Consider the following 13,907-nt stretch of genomic DNA (forward strand, 5'->3'; position numbering starts at 1 on the left):
GAAAATTCGGGAAAGAGATTTGCTTATTGAGAGGAGGAAAAACGAAATTGATGAAGTTAAATACCAAAACAAACAGCTCACCGAGAAACTACAACTTTTTGATTATAAGATAAACTCGATGATCTTGGAAAACCATTCTCTCAAGAAGCAGATATCCGACCTGACCTGAATAGAAAACTCGAGGAGGTGCTGAATCGTAACGAATCCCTTACTAACAAAAACGCCAAACTCCAAGAGCATCTGGCGGTAATGGGGGGTCTGGCTAGCAATAGTAGCCAAAATGAACAAAAAAAGAAAAGAACCAGGGAAGATGCGGGCCTGTCTCCGCCTTCACAGGACGGAGGCGTGCCGGCCTCTGAACTGGTTTACCCTGAAGAAACAACAAATAGGGAGCCAGTCCCCTCAACATCGTCAGCCTCAAAGCCTATTCCAAACTCCACTGAAAATTTCATTCCAAAGCTAAAAAAAAATCCACTTTACATGCCCCTAAACAACCTCTCCTTAGCGGGTAAGGGGAGAAGCGCGAATCCCAACGGTAATGCTAAAACACACAACAAACTGGGCCACAAAGTATAAATTATTTTGTGACAATAAAATCAACATTGAAAAAGTCCAAAAGGATAGATTGGGATTAGCGCTTTTCCCCAAAACATTCAAAGTTCTTAGAACACTTACGGGACTTCTCAAGGAGGAGGGAATGAAATTCCATTCCATCTTTTTGAGGAGGACAGGAAGCTGAATGTGATACTGAGAGGACTGGACCAAAACTTCAAACTAGAAGAAGTGGAGGAGGAAACTTAAAACGATGAGGTTCCAGCCGGAGGAACTGAGTTGGTTTAAAACTAGCCCAGGCCGTAGAAGGCCCACGGACCTCATCAGGTTTCTCGTTCCTAAAGAACAAGAGGCTATGTTTAAGGTTGAAAACCTTTTAAACATTCGGGTCCGTGTCGAGCGCTTAACGACTCATACCATTGAGAATAGGAGGCAAATTGGGCAGTGTCATCGCTGCCAAGAATATGGTCACGTCATGAGCAATTGCAACGCAAAGCCGCGTTGCGATAAATGCAAGGGCGATCACTTTTACGCAAACTGTGATAAGAACAGAGCAATCCCGGCAGAATGTTGCAATTGCGGTGGCGACCATCCGGCGAGCTATTGGCGCTACCCAAAAAACCCAAACATAAACACACAAAAAAAACAGTTTCGCTGAGACCTTGAGAACCGACACGGACTCTAAAACCAGGAGGGCGGAGCCAAAGGATGGTACTTTTTTATCGCACATGAAACATCCCGAGTTTTCAATCAAAAATACAGACCTCCTAAATCTTCTAAGTTTGCCTGATGGGATGTTGGAAAAGAAAATCGACAACCTGATGGCAAAAATTGAAAAATTAAATGCTAACCCGGCGATTAAGTTATTGCTTGGAGTTGAGGTCTAAGTTCTGGCAGTGTTCATTCGAGTCCTTCCTAACATGTTCAAATCCTAGTTCTCGTCCATACTAACCACATAAAATCCACACAAAACCCAATATAACCGTCATAAACCTACAACATTAACATAAAGCACCGTAAAATTCTGCTACGTTCACACCTGCGCCCGACCTTTTCTCATTAGCTAAAAGATCCGCATCCTGGGGGAGCGTGGTCTGCTCCGCAGGCTCGCGTCCAATAACATCACACCCAGACCTTATAAATACATCCAACCAAACCTCAACCCGACCAGTCGGTTCCTACTCTTCGAGCGAGTCAAAAATCCAAGCACCTAGGTGCGACCCAGAATTATAAAGAGATGGCGCCTAATCTATATGAAAGTATCATTTCATAAGAGCCAAGATGCTAGCCCGGAATATCAGTACAAAACATGATGATGGTTTCCGAAACAGTAATAATGATGGGTAGAATTTTGCCACGTGCAGAGTAACCATTCAGAGCGAGGTGCACTTCGGACCAACAGCGCCGAGATGGCTACATTTGCGAACCCAGTTAATGTTAAATTTTGCAAACGCGTCATTTGGGAAGCCTGATCAATCTCTTAAGTTTAAGTCCCATTACTTTACTTTAAAATTAAAAAGAATTAGACAGAAATCTAGTATACAAGGTGGCCCATCGAAAACAGTCCAGCAAGGTTTGGGCTCCTTTTTTAAAAAATTTTAAAGAATGCTCAGACCGGTCAATTTTTGATTTTAGGGGGACAACTTTTTTAAAACTTTCAACACCTTAATATCAACTCCTTGGCGGAGGTTGCAACCACCCTTAAAATCTTAAATACGGGCGAGGGTTTAGTGTTATCTGTAATGCTCTCGTTAAACAAAGTTGCCATTAGTCTTGCACATTGATTGTTTATAAAGTATACTTCAATGAATTCCACTCTCTCCGCAACAGAATAAATTATTTTTTTCAATCGAAAGAAAAGCACAAAAAAAATTCACATCAACTTGTTAACTGAAAATAAACCCGGATGGTTGACTAATTTTTGATAGTTTAAAAACAACTTTTTACTTATACGCTTGGCGATGCGTAGCTTAAATTTAAAAAACAAAGCGCTATTATAAAGAAAATTAAATGCCCTTTCAAAAGATGTATCACAACACACCTCTTCCCATTTAAAAAATAAGAGTGAATGTCGCTAAGGGGTTAAAGTTATAGGGTTAAACATTTAAACAAGAAATCGTTTTTCTAAAAATAAAAATCGGCAGGTGCAAGCATTTTTGTTTTATAAATCAAAAACTTCTAAAAACTAGCGCTCCTGGGTAGGCCAGATGAATAAGGCGTCTTATATCTGACTAAAACTCTTGTAAAGTTTCCCCGACTTCTTGATGTCTTCACTCTGCTTGAGATTGGTATGCCTGCCTTCGATATTGGTCGTAAAAAGTCATCTAAAGCAGTACCGTTATGTTCATTATCCCAGCCATTGGCTGCTACAGCTGCAAATTGTCGCTTGTACACTGTTCAAGAAATCTGGCCGTCAAACGTTGAAAACTTTATATTCTGTGAGGTGTATGAGAGCTCAGTCTCACCGACGGTTGCCTTTTTATCCGGTTAATTTCAGACGGTGAGTTGTTTACACAGTCTCTTATGTTCTCCATCTCGTTCCATATTTTCTGTTGTTCTTCCTGGATTTCTTTTATTAATTTTTTTCATTCTGTCCGTTCGCTCATAAAAGCAGCTTCTATTAATTTCTGGAATCTTTTATTTTGTTCATGCTTCTCTTGGCATCTTTTTTCCCGCCTGTCTTCCACCGCCTCTCTTCCTACGCTTGTTTTTCCTGTTGTCGTCGCTGTTCCTCCTCTTGCTTTCCCCGTTTTTCTCGTTCCTCTATTTTATCCATAAATTCGAACATGAATTTATTTCTTTAATTCAGCGTTACTCAAAGTGTGCTCCGCGGAGCCCCACTGCTCCGCGAAACCTCCGGTAGGGCTCCGCCAGCAGTCATAATAAATAAATGCATGTATTAAAGTGGACCCTATAAGAATAAAGTTACCTAAGATAAAAATAAACGTCCAAAACAAAACGCCTACTTATAGGTGTTACTGGTACATATACGAAAATTTAATATATGGGTTATTAAGTAAATGCCCGACCTATTACATCGAAATGTTAAAGCTTTACTCGTACGCCACCATTCGCCCCCGGACTATAAGCAATCGAATGACCTCGGTTCGTCGCGCTGTTTCTCGTGCTCGTGCGTCGACGTGTACTTCGGAGAAAATCGTCTGGCTCTCCGAAGTTTCTGAGAAATTCGAGATGATTCGATGGTTGCTGGTATAATATAAAGGAGGATTGTTTGGCGCGAAAAATTTATTAATCAAGCAACGTACCGCAAAATTTACTCCCACTGCGCTCATTATTTTATGTTCGCTTGTCTCATTATTCGTAGTGATTGTAAAATTTTGTATTTCGTGCGTCAAGAGATATTATTTGTCATAAAATTGACCAAATCAAATTAGTTTTAAAGAAGAATGGAGCGCTGGCTTAAAGGTGTTGCAAAAAATGTGGTTCGCTTGGATGATGCGTCAAATTCAAGTCAAGGTGATATGACAGCGTCAAGTTCTAGTTTTATGGTTTCAAGTTCAAGTAGTAAAACATCTAATGACACACTGAAGGTGAAAAAACGAAAGTATGACGAATCATACATTAATCTCGGATTTGTTAATTCCAACGGCTCACCTCTTTGTATGTTGTGCAGCAAACTCTTTACTAATAGTTCGATGGTACCTGCTAAGATGCGCCGACATTTAGAAACTGTACATCCCGACTTCAAAAACAAAAGTAAAGAATTTTTTCTACGTAAAAAAGAACAATTGTTAAGAAGCCAAAGAACTATGACGTATGCGACTCAGCCTGTGAATGAAAAGGCTACGGAGGCATCTCAAGCAGGAGAAGCGCACACTATCGCTGAAAAGCTAATAAAACCATGTGTGGTAGACATAACAAAATGTATGCTCGACGAAAAATTTGCAAAGCATCTTTCTACAGTGCCGCTTTCGAACGATACAGTTACGCGCCGAATTGGGGATATCGCAGCAAATATAAAACAACAACTAGTTTCACGGCTTCAAATTAATAAATTCGTCTTGCAAATGGATGAGTCGACTGATGTTGCTGGACTGGCCATCTTGCTAGTAACTGTGCGATATCCATATAAACATTCAGTCGAAGAAGACTTGCTTATGTGCTCATCGCTGCCTACTAACATAACCGGAGAAGAAATTTTTAACACGATTAACATATTTTTTCAAGAAAACCACCTTGATTAGAATGATTGCATTAATATTTGTACTGATGGCGCCAAGGCAATGACAGGTAGAACAGCAGGAGCAATATCACGATTAAAAATGAAAGCGCCAAATTGTAGTTCCAGCCACTGCATCCTGCATAGACAGTCACTCGCGGTTAAGAAAATGCCACTAAATCTAAAATTGGTTCTTGATGAGTCAGTAAAAATAATTAATTTTGTCAAGTCACGTCCACTACAATCCCGATAGTTCTCAATATCATGTGAAGATTATGGTAGCAATCATAAAACACTATTGCTCCATACTGAAGTGAGATGGTTGTCTCTGGGTAAAACTTTGACAAGTCTTTTTGACTAAGAACTTTGAACTTAACTAAAGACTTTGAACTAAGAACAGAATTAGAAGCTCCTATTCCTACAGATGTGCCTTTTAATTTAAAAGACCGTTTGTCCGATAAAAGCTGGTTATTTAGACTAGCATTTTTAGCAGACATGTTTGGAAAACTTAACGAATTAAACCTGTCACTACAAGGAAAATCTGTTGTTGTCTGCAACAGCTTTCAATGCTAACAACTAAATAACTGCCTTTAAAAGAATATTAGATTTTTGGATTACTTGTTTTGGTAAGAGACAAATCGAAAGCTTTTTATTGCAAGTGAGTTGCTTAGTCACAGTTCCATAGTCTTAGTGATACAGAAATATTTCAAAATGAAATATTTGTTGAATTGGTGCAATATCTCAATGGTCTGCAAGGGCCTTTTGAATCTTACTTTCCTGAAGAACGGAATACAAAACTGAAAATATGTCAAATCAGTTATATGAATCATTTCTAGAAATGACATCGGATACAAGCATGGAATCATTGTTCAAAACAATTTTACTAAATGATTTTTGGTGCAAGGTTCGTGATGAATATCCACAACTTGCCACAGAAGCATTGAATGTTCTTCTGGCGTTCCTAATAACGTATTTGTGTGAAACGGGATTTTTAGCATATACAGTACAAACCAAATACCGCAACAGACTGGATGCCGAACCAGACATAAGAATTCAAATTTCTTTTGAAAGAAATTTGGTTGATGAGGATTAAAAAACAATTACATGCCTCGCATTAAATGAACTTAGTGTTATCATTTGCTTACTAACTCACTACTTACTGTATCTATCTTTTTTTGTATGTATTTAAACTTCGTGACTAGAGTTTAAACATTAAACTTAGTCGAGGTTTAAAGAGATTGTGCTAATACCTTAATATTAACACGCCACTACGAAAGGACTGACATAAGGCTAGTAAATAAAATTTCCATCAAATTTTCTCCTAAATATCTTATATTAAATATAAAAACGTTAATTTTCTTTAAACAACTAAAACCCTAAAACTTATTACTAAGTAAACACACTCATTCCAGCAAGCACTCCAATAAAAATAAATTTTAAATTTAAATAAATACCAAGACAAAAGTAATTAACTAAATTAAACCCTTTGGCCTTAATACAAATAGCGTAATAATAATTATTATTGTTTAAAATAAAACACACAAGTTAAAATTACAAACGTACCTTGTTTCTATGTGAAGACACAGAAAAACAAAATCCAATACACTGCTGCTTCCCCACTATACGCTTCCACAAAATGTTCAATAGTCTTGTCCTCGGTTCAGTAATAGCCTCCTCACTAGTTATTAAAAATGTTCATGGAAAATGTCGTAAATTTTGACATTCCTGTTTACAACTTTATATTCTTACGAAGCGCCCACAAAATAATATGCTTTAACTAAAAGGCAATTTAATAGCTAGTTTACAACGATTTTAACTGCAACGCTCAATTTTGCAACATAAATTTGCTTTTTATTTAAATTATTAAATACAGGAAACAGATCTTTCCCATATTTAAAGATATGGACAGGAAAGGTTTTATACCATTTCCGTCAAAAGACACAAACTGTTAACTAACTCTTTAAGATCAACTTATGTGAAACAAAATTAACATCGACTTCGATGTTTTGGGTTTTTGATTTTCGTCGCTGGCTGGACGGAGCAGAGATCTTGCCTGGTTTGCATTTATCGTCATACTGGGTGTGGTGTGGGGTAAATTTCGTGTCGCCACGGCTTGATCGGGGCAAGACAGACCCAGACACCAATTCCAGGTATCGGAGAGTTTTTGTAGACTGTAGTTATTATTTGAGAAAAATTTAATTTGTCTGTGTTGAGAAATTAATTTCGCAACAGTATGATTATTATTAAACAATTCACATATAACTGATTTTGCTTTTAGTTTAGATTTTAGGGTTCCGTTAAAAATTTAGTTGTTTAAAAGGGTTCCGTCACGAAAAAAGTTTGATTAACACTGCTTTAATCCATGTCGGCACTTCACTGTTTTCTCGTATCTACTATTAAAATTTTAAAATTCTTTTTTCCTGATCTTCAACTACTGCACCCAATACTTTGTGTTACAAAGTGTCCTTTTTTTATCCCACTTCTGACACTAATTGTTAGGGATTTCCCTTGAATTCAATAAGTAAGCACACTTAAACACTAAGAACTAAACTTTTAGTAACTACTTCATTTACAATCAACTAAATATTTCTAATCACTTATTGATTATCTGGCGTACTCAAATCACAACTATCTTATAACATCGAATGATATCCCTATACCGGGTCTCTTAGGAAAGTGGTTCACTCCTATAACTTTTTTAATTTTTAAATTAAAAAAATGAAATTTGGTACGTGGGTGTAGTACTCAAATTGGGATTGGCTGACGTATTTAGTGGTTTTCTGTCACTTCCGGTTTAACCGGAAATGACCCTAAGTTTCGTGTTTTAAATGGGATCCCCCAATTTTTTTGACATATTTTGATAGAAAATGACATTCTAAGAAAAAGGATATCCCATATGTCAACTTTTGACACTTAACCTTTAAATAATTTAATTTTTTATATTTCAATCCAGATTGCCATGAATAATTTAAAATCGTTAATTTGACATCAAGTAGTCCTAGAAAAATATAATTGACTCTTTTATTTTTCACAGCTTTCCTAGATGCATAACTTAAGATGCAAAATCGTATTTTCAGCTATAACTCATTTGTTTCAAATGGAACCAGGGTTGCTCATTACCATAATTAAAAATTGTATTTTTTTACAAATAATTTGATACCAGACAATGGATATTTGGTAATAAAAGATATAAGTAATAAAATTTCAATAATGCTGGTTTTTTTAAAGTACCCACTATCGATTATCTTATACCAAATTATTTTTAAAAAAATACACTTTTTAACTATGTTAATGAGCCACCCTAGTTCCATTTAAAAACATTGAGTTAAAGCCGAAAATACGATTTTGCAAACTTTAGACGCATCTAGAAAAGCTCTGAAACACCAAAGAGAGTCAATTATATTTTAGTAGGACTACTTGATGTCAAATTAACGATTTTAAATTATTCATAGCACTCTAGAATGAAATTTAAAAAAGTAAATAGTTTAAGCGATAGATGTTAAAAGTCAACATATGGAATGTCATTTTTCTTAGATTGTAATTTCCTATCAAAATATGTTAAAAAAGTTGAGGAGTCCGATTTAAAATAAGAAACTTAGGACTATTTTCGGTTAAACCGGAAGTGACAGAAAATAACTGAATACGTCAGCCAACCCCAATTTGGGTGCTACACTCACGTACCAAATTTCATTAATTTAACTTAAAAATTAAAAAAATTATAGGGGCGAACCACTTTTCTAAGACACCCGGTATATACTCAATAATATTCTTTTACTAATTTCGATAAATCGATTAGATTTATCTAGCCAAGACAGGGTCGTAGTAAGGCAACTTTGTAACAATATTTAAAAATACTTTATTGTAGACTCCGGGTTATGGTCCAACACCGGCTAAAAGATCTCCGATGTATTCACCTTCTCCCGTGCGCCCTTTTAAGCAACCCGAACGGCCAAGGCCGCGGCTTCAGAAAAATCTACCGCCGCAGCAAGCGCAGAAGAATCAAAGAGAAATTATATCCCAAACAAGGAGAAGACGTATGCGGCCGAGAAATTTACTTCAGGACTTAGGAGAGGCCTGTGAACCATGTGGACCTGTTATGGAACCTCCTCCGCCATGTGGACCTTGTGGCGAAGACGAGGTTATTTATGAAACGAACGCTAAAGAGTGAAGTGAATTTATTTATTATTTTGCAGGACTTAGCATCAAGAAGCATAAGATCCGCAACAAAATTAAGAACACAACAACGCGGCAAATACTCTACTCCATCGCCTGGTATTTCAAATTTTTAATGAACTTAAAGTCAATAGGTTAGTAATATGATAAATAATTTAAGGTCAAATGGATTTTGATGCCTTAGAACGGCAATTCCAGCAAGAAGCCGCTATGGCTCTTCCTTGTAATAAGCCAGTACTACCTGAACTGCCCTTCTCACCCGGTGAGGAACAAAGAGTTAGAGGTAAAAGTGAATTTATAAAGCGACGTAACTTGTCAATTTATGTTTTCGTTATTAGAACGTGTACGTCAACAGGAAGCTATGCTTAGGACGCCGCCATCTCCGGTTGGTAAGTTATTTGTTATAACTAATAATATTTACAAACTTGTTGACCATGATCTAAAGTTAAATACCTCTAAGTCATGCGTTTTCTTCCTTGGCTCAAATAAAAAAAATATTGATTTAATCTCAAAAAATGTTCGTTATTATAATTTGCAATAAAAAAATTCCAGTGGTCTGACAAGCAGAAAATCTGGTCTCATCTTTCAGGAAAAAAAATTCAAATATTTAAAATTGTAAATTTTTTGTATCATATACATTTTATATCATATTCACTCTCTACTTAAATGAATTCTAAATTATGTCTATGTCAAACAGAAGAAGATGATATGATGATATGTTTTGCCTTATATATCGTATAATAAAGACTGGCAAACTTTTTAATTATTTATATTTAAATAAGATCTTTAATATTTATATATTATAACCATAACACCAGAAATAATATTAATTTTTAACTCCTCAATACAGTACAGCAGTTTTTTAACATTCGTTAAGCTTTGTTGCTGCACAAATGTGGAATAGTTTCTCAGAATCTATCAAAGAACATTCGTATTATACCTTTAAGAAATGTATTAAAACAATATTGTTGCAAGAATAATCTGTTGGATGTTATATTCCTTGATTGAGGATTGTAATAGTTTGGAATCGACCAACTAACTATAAATCTATTAATTAAAAAAAACTTATGTCTACTGATAACTTATGCACTAATTTTATACAAAATTATTTTGTGGGAAATCCTTGCCTGTATTGTCTAAACTTATACAGTATGTTTCAGGATGAGCGAATTTATACGTAAAAATAACAAAAAATTTTGTAGTTGAAATTTGACCGTTTGGCATCCAGTCCTGCTTGATTAAGAAATAAAATTTAGCATATTTTTTTTAAAATTAAGCCTTGATACAATTATTTTTTGAATTTTATGAGTAGATAAAGTAGTATTTTTAGGCAAGATATAAAAAAAGTTTATATGAAAAAGTTGTTTAGAATGCAAAATTATGCCCTTTTTATATATAAACATACACAGTGCATCCCAATAGTTATGTCTAAATTCATTTAAAATTCAGGGGTGGGTTCGAAAAAAGAAGCGCTCGGACCCGTCGATTTTTATTTCAAGTTGCGCATTTTTTACGTAAAGTTTGTATATACAGGGATGCTTAAAAATAAATTACGACCATCAACTTAATTTTTTCAAATGAAAGCACCTTTTTTTTATTTCATTTTTGAATTTCGCGTGAAATTCTACGTATGTTTCATGCATCATGTCCTATGCCTAAAGTCAACAGTTATCGAAAAAAAGAAGACCACACATTATTATTGAAGTTCAACTTAGGGGAAACTGGCCTAAGATGACATACACCTTTTTACAGTAAATGTTGTTATGAAATGTTATTATGAAATACAAAAATATAATGCTTTGGTCACTTACGAAAAAACAAATGCCTATTCAGTTACAAAGTTCGCAAGTAAAAAACTTAGTGCGACGGGAGACCCCTGCGCATTCTGCGTGACTCCACTTTTTACATTTTTGACACCGCAACCAAAGCTCGCCTGATTTCGACTGGGAATAAAGGCTAATGCAATAGATACACGCAGCATCTTCATCATCGTCTTCAACCTCAGCAAATAGATCTTTATTTTTTTGTTCATCATCGGTCCACAATTTGACTTTAACCTGGTTACGTTTTGTACATCGCTCCAAGACTAAACGTTTCTCTTCTTCTTTCGCCTTGAGTTCTTCCATGTTAGGTGTAGATGTTAGCACAACCGTTCCCTGTCTTTTCCGATTTGTTCGTTTAAAAGACGCTGATACCTTTGGTATTGGAATGATGCTTTCCACAGAAACCCGGCTACTGTCTAGTATATTATCTTCTTCTTCATTTGGAGTTACATGAGATGGTCCAGGTCTGTCCTTGTCGGCTTGTGATGGTGGAGGGGATGTGTTTGGATGAGGTCCTTGGTGGTCGCGTGTTTGTAATTCAGGATCATTTTGTTCAGGGATGGCGGTTGTTAATGACGCAGCGAACATCCAGTCGGGAAAAACATTGGCGTTAAACGGATGGATTCCTGTTTTTTTAAGCCCACTAACGGCATTTTCCATAGTTGCACTGCGTTCATAGGCTTCAGAAAATAGCTTTCCTACTTGAAAAGGAGATACAGTGCGACCTGGATTATTCTTGAGCCACTTTGTAATCGCTTGATTATAATAGGCAGATAGAGGACCAAAAAATGACATATCCAAGGTTGTAGTCGGTGTGTGCAGTGCGGAGGAAAGCAAATCATTAGGACACCATTTTCTTTAGCCAACGTAGTAACTTCCAATTGTGGCTAACGTGACCATCAAGCAGTAAGAGGGTTGTTATTTTGAGATAAATGTATAAACTTTATAAAAGGTTTCAGCCACTTACAAAACAGGTCACCTGTCATCCAGCCCGATTCTTGACACAAGCCCAATGTCCTAGCTGGTGCGTCATCAATTAACTCTGGCTTCCATTTTTTTCGAGCAAAAATCAGAGCCGGTGGCACAAAATTACCTATTGGATTCATAGCACAAACTACAGAAGTGTGTGCACCCCGTTCTGCACTTGTAATGGCACCAACCTGCTTTATTCCCTTTGTGGCCATAATTTTTTTCGGACGTTGAACCGTAGAAAGCGCAGACTCGTCATCATTGTAGATACGGTCAAAGGTTATGTTATGTTCCGCTACTGTATGTTCCAATAAATTGAAACATGTTTCAACTTGCGGCTTATTAAAACCCTGCGTACGAGCCGTTGAAGTGGCTTCCGGTGTTCTGAGTGAAATGTCAGGATTGCGCCCCCTAAAGCCCACAAGCCAATCCCAGCCAGCCTTTTTCTTAATCCTGTTAAATCTGTGGGGTAACTTCTTCCTTTCAGCTAATTCAAATGCCAATTGCCTGACCTCTGTTGTGTTCAGGCAAACATGCATGTTTCCAGTTTCTTAATATGTTGCACTATTTCGCGTTTAAGTTCTGTAGAAAATGTAGGTCCATAACGACCCAAGCTTTTTTAAGAACCTTTTATTCTTTTATTTTTATCCTGTGCCCCAAGTGTTGCTTGCGGTACACCATATCTTTTAGACGCCGCCAACTAGCCCAGATCACCGTTTTGGACTGCTTTAATAGCTTCGCTCATGCTTGCCTCACCCCAATTTTGACGCGTCGATTTACGAGTATACTTTCCAACCATATTATCTGAAATCATAAAAACATAGGTATAGGTTACATCCTAATGCCTATGTCGTTTTACACCAACACTGTGTATGTCATTTTACTCAAAGAATAAGTGTGTTAAAAATGACCCAAATACAAACACAAAAAAAACTGGGGTTAAATCACATCAAAATAAAGAAAAAAGTCTATTTTTTTACCTGGAATAACCGTACTTAGGCTTATTGTACTTCATTAAGTGATATCGAGAAATTAGGAAACCACAGAACCAATGTTTTCAGGTTCGGAAAAAGTTTTTTTCGGTATTTCTTAAAAACACGTGTATTCTGCCCCGCAGAGTAGACTCGACTGAGGTCACAGCTGCAAACCAATTACATTTTGTCATATACGACAGCGTTGCCACGTCTCAAAAATATATTTTCATAGAAACTGTATGACAGTTGTACGCCAAACAGATATTGTCAAGTGTAAAGTGTACGAGCAAAGTTGCGGTTTTTACAATGGTAAAGATAACGGAACGAGAAAAAATAAAAATTCTGTGCCTGGTTGGGTTTGGTGATAGAACACGTATTAAAAGAGAAGCTGCTCAGTTATTCAATGAAATCCATCCTGATCGTCCTCCGATATGTCAAAAGGTGGTGAGTAGAATAGAGGCTAAATTAAGAGAATTCGATCATGTTAGAGATCTGCCGAAATCTGGTCGTCCTGCTCGAGATGCAAATGAACAACTTGACGTTTTGCTTTCTTTGGAAGAAAATCCATGCAGTCCTCTGTCGCAGATTGGGGCAAATTTACACATGGTGAAATCTATATATAGTTCACCGAATAGTTAAAAAGCATAAATATCACCCCTACAAAGTTATTCCTGTGCAAGAATTATTTGATGATGATTTCGATAGGCGAAAAGTGTTTTGTGAACGCTTACAAAACATGTGCAGTCTAAATAATAATTTAGTATCAAATATTATTTTTTTCGATGAAGCCACGTTCTGTTTGAATGGTAGTGTGAACAGACAAAATTGTCGATATTGGGCAACAGAAACTCCGCATTGGATGATGAAGGTAAACAGCCAGTACCCTCAAAAACTAAATGTGTGGTGTAAAATAGTGCGCGGAAGAGTAATAGATTCCTTTTTTTTAGCAGACTTTAACGGCACAAGTATATCTCGATTTTCTTCAATTTGAATTAGTTCCAGCATTACTAGCTTTATTTCCAAATCCATTGGACCCAGACTATCCTGACGAAGAACTAATTTCCCAGCAAGATGGCGCTCCCCCGCACTATGCTGCCACTGTGCGTATATTTTTGGATAAAACCTTTCCCAATCGGTGGATAGGAAGGAGAGGACCCATCGAATGGCCTGCTAGGGCGCCTGACCTAACACCAATAGGACTTTTTTTTGTGAGGATTCCTCAAGTCGAAGGTATTT

The 13,907-nt window shown here is 36.7% G+C and overlaps 1 protein-coding gene across 2 annotated transcripts in view; it reads left to right on the forward strand.

Annotated features, from left to right (window-relative positions):
- Positions 1–13,907, forward strand: part of LOC126735791 (titin-like) — a 291,189-nt gene that overhangs the window by 127,428 nt on the left and 149,854 nt on the right. For both annotated transcript variants that reach the window (XM_050439900.1, XM_050439901.1), the window contains exons 33-36: positions 8,598–8,870; positions 8,926–9,004; positions 9,066–9,188; positions 9,244–9,294. In XM_050439900.1, coding sequence (XP_050295857.1) covers positions 8,598–8,870; positions 8,926–9,004; positions 9,066–9,188; positions 9,244–9,294 — 526 coding nt within the window. The remainder of the gene's footprint in view (positions 1–8,597; positions 8,871–8,925; positions 9,005–9,065; positions 9,189–9,243; positions 9,295–13,907) is intronic.

The sequence above is a fragment of the Anthonomus grandis genome, chromosome 4, assembly GCF_022605725.1.
Source record: "Anthonomus grandis grandis chromosome 4, icAntGran1.3, whole genome shotgun sequence".
In the NCBI taxonomy this organism is placed as follows: domain Eukaryota; kingdom Metazoa; phylum Arthropoda; class Insecta; order Coleoptera; family Curculionidae; genus Anthonomus; species Anthonomus grandis.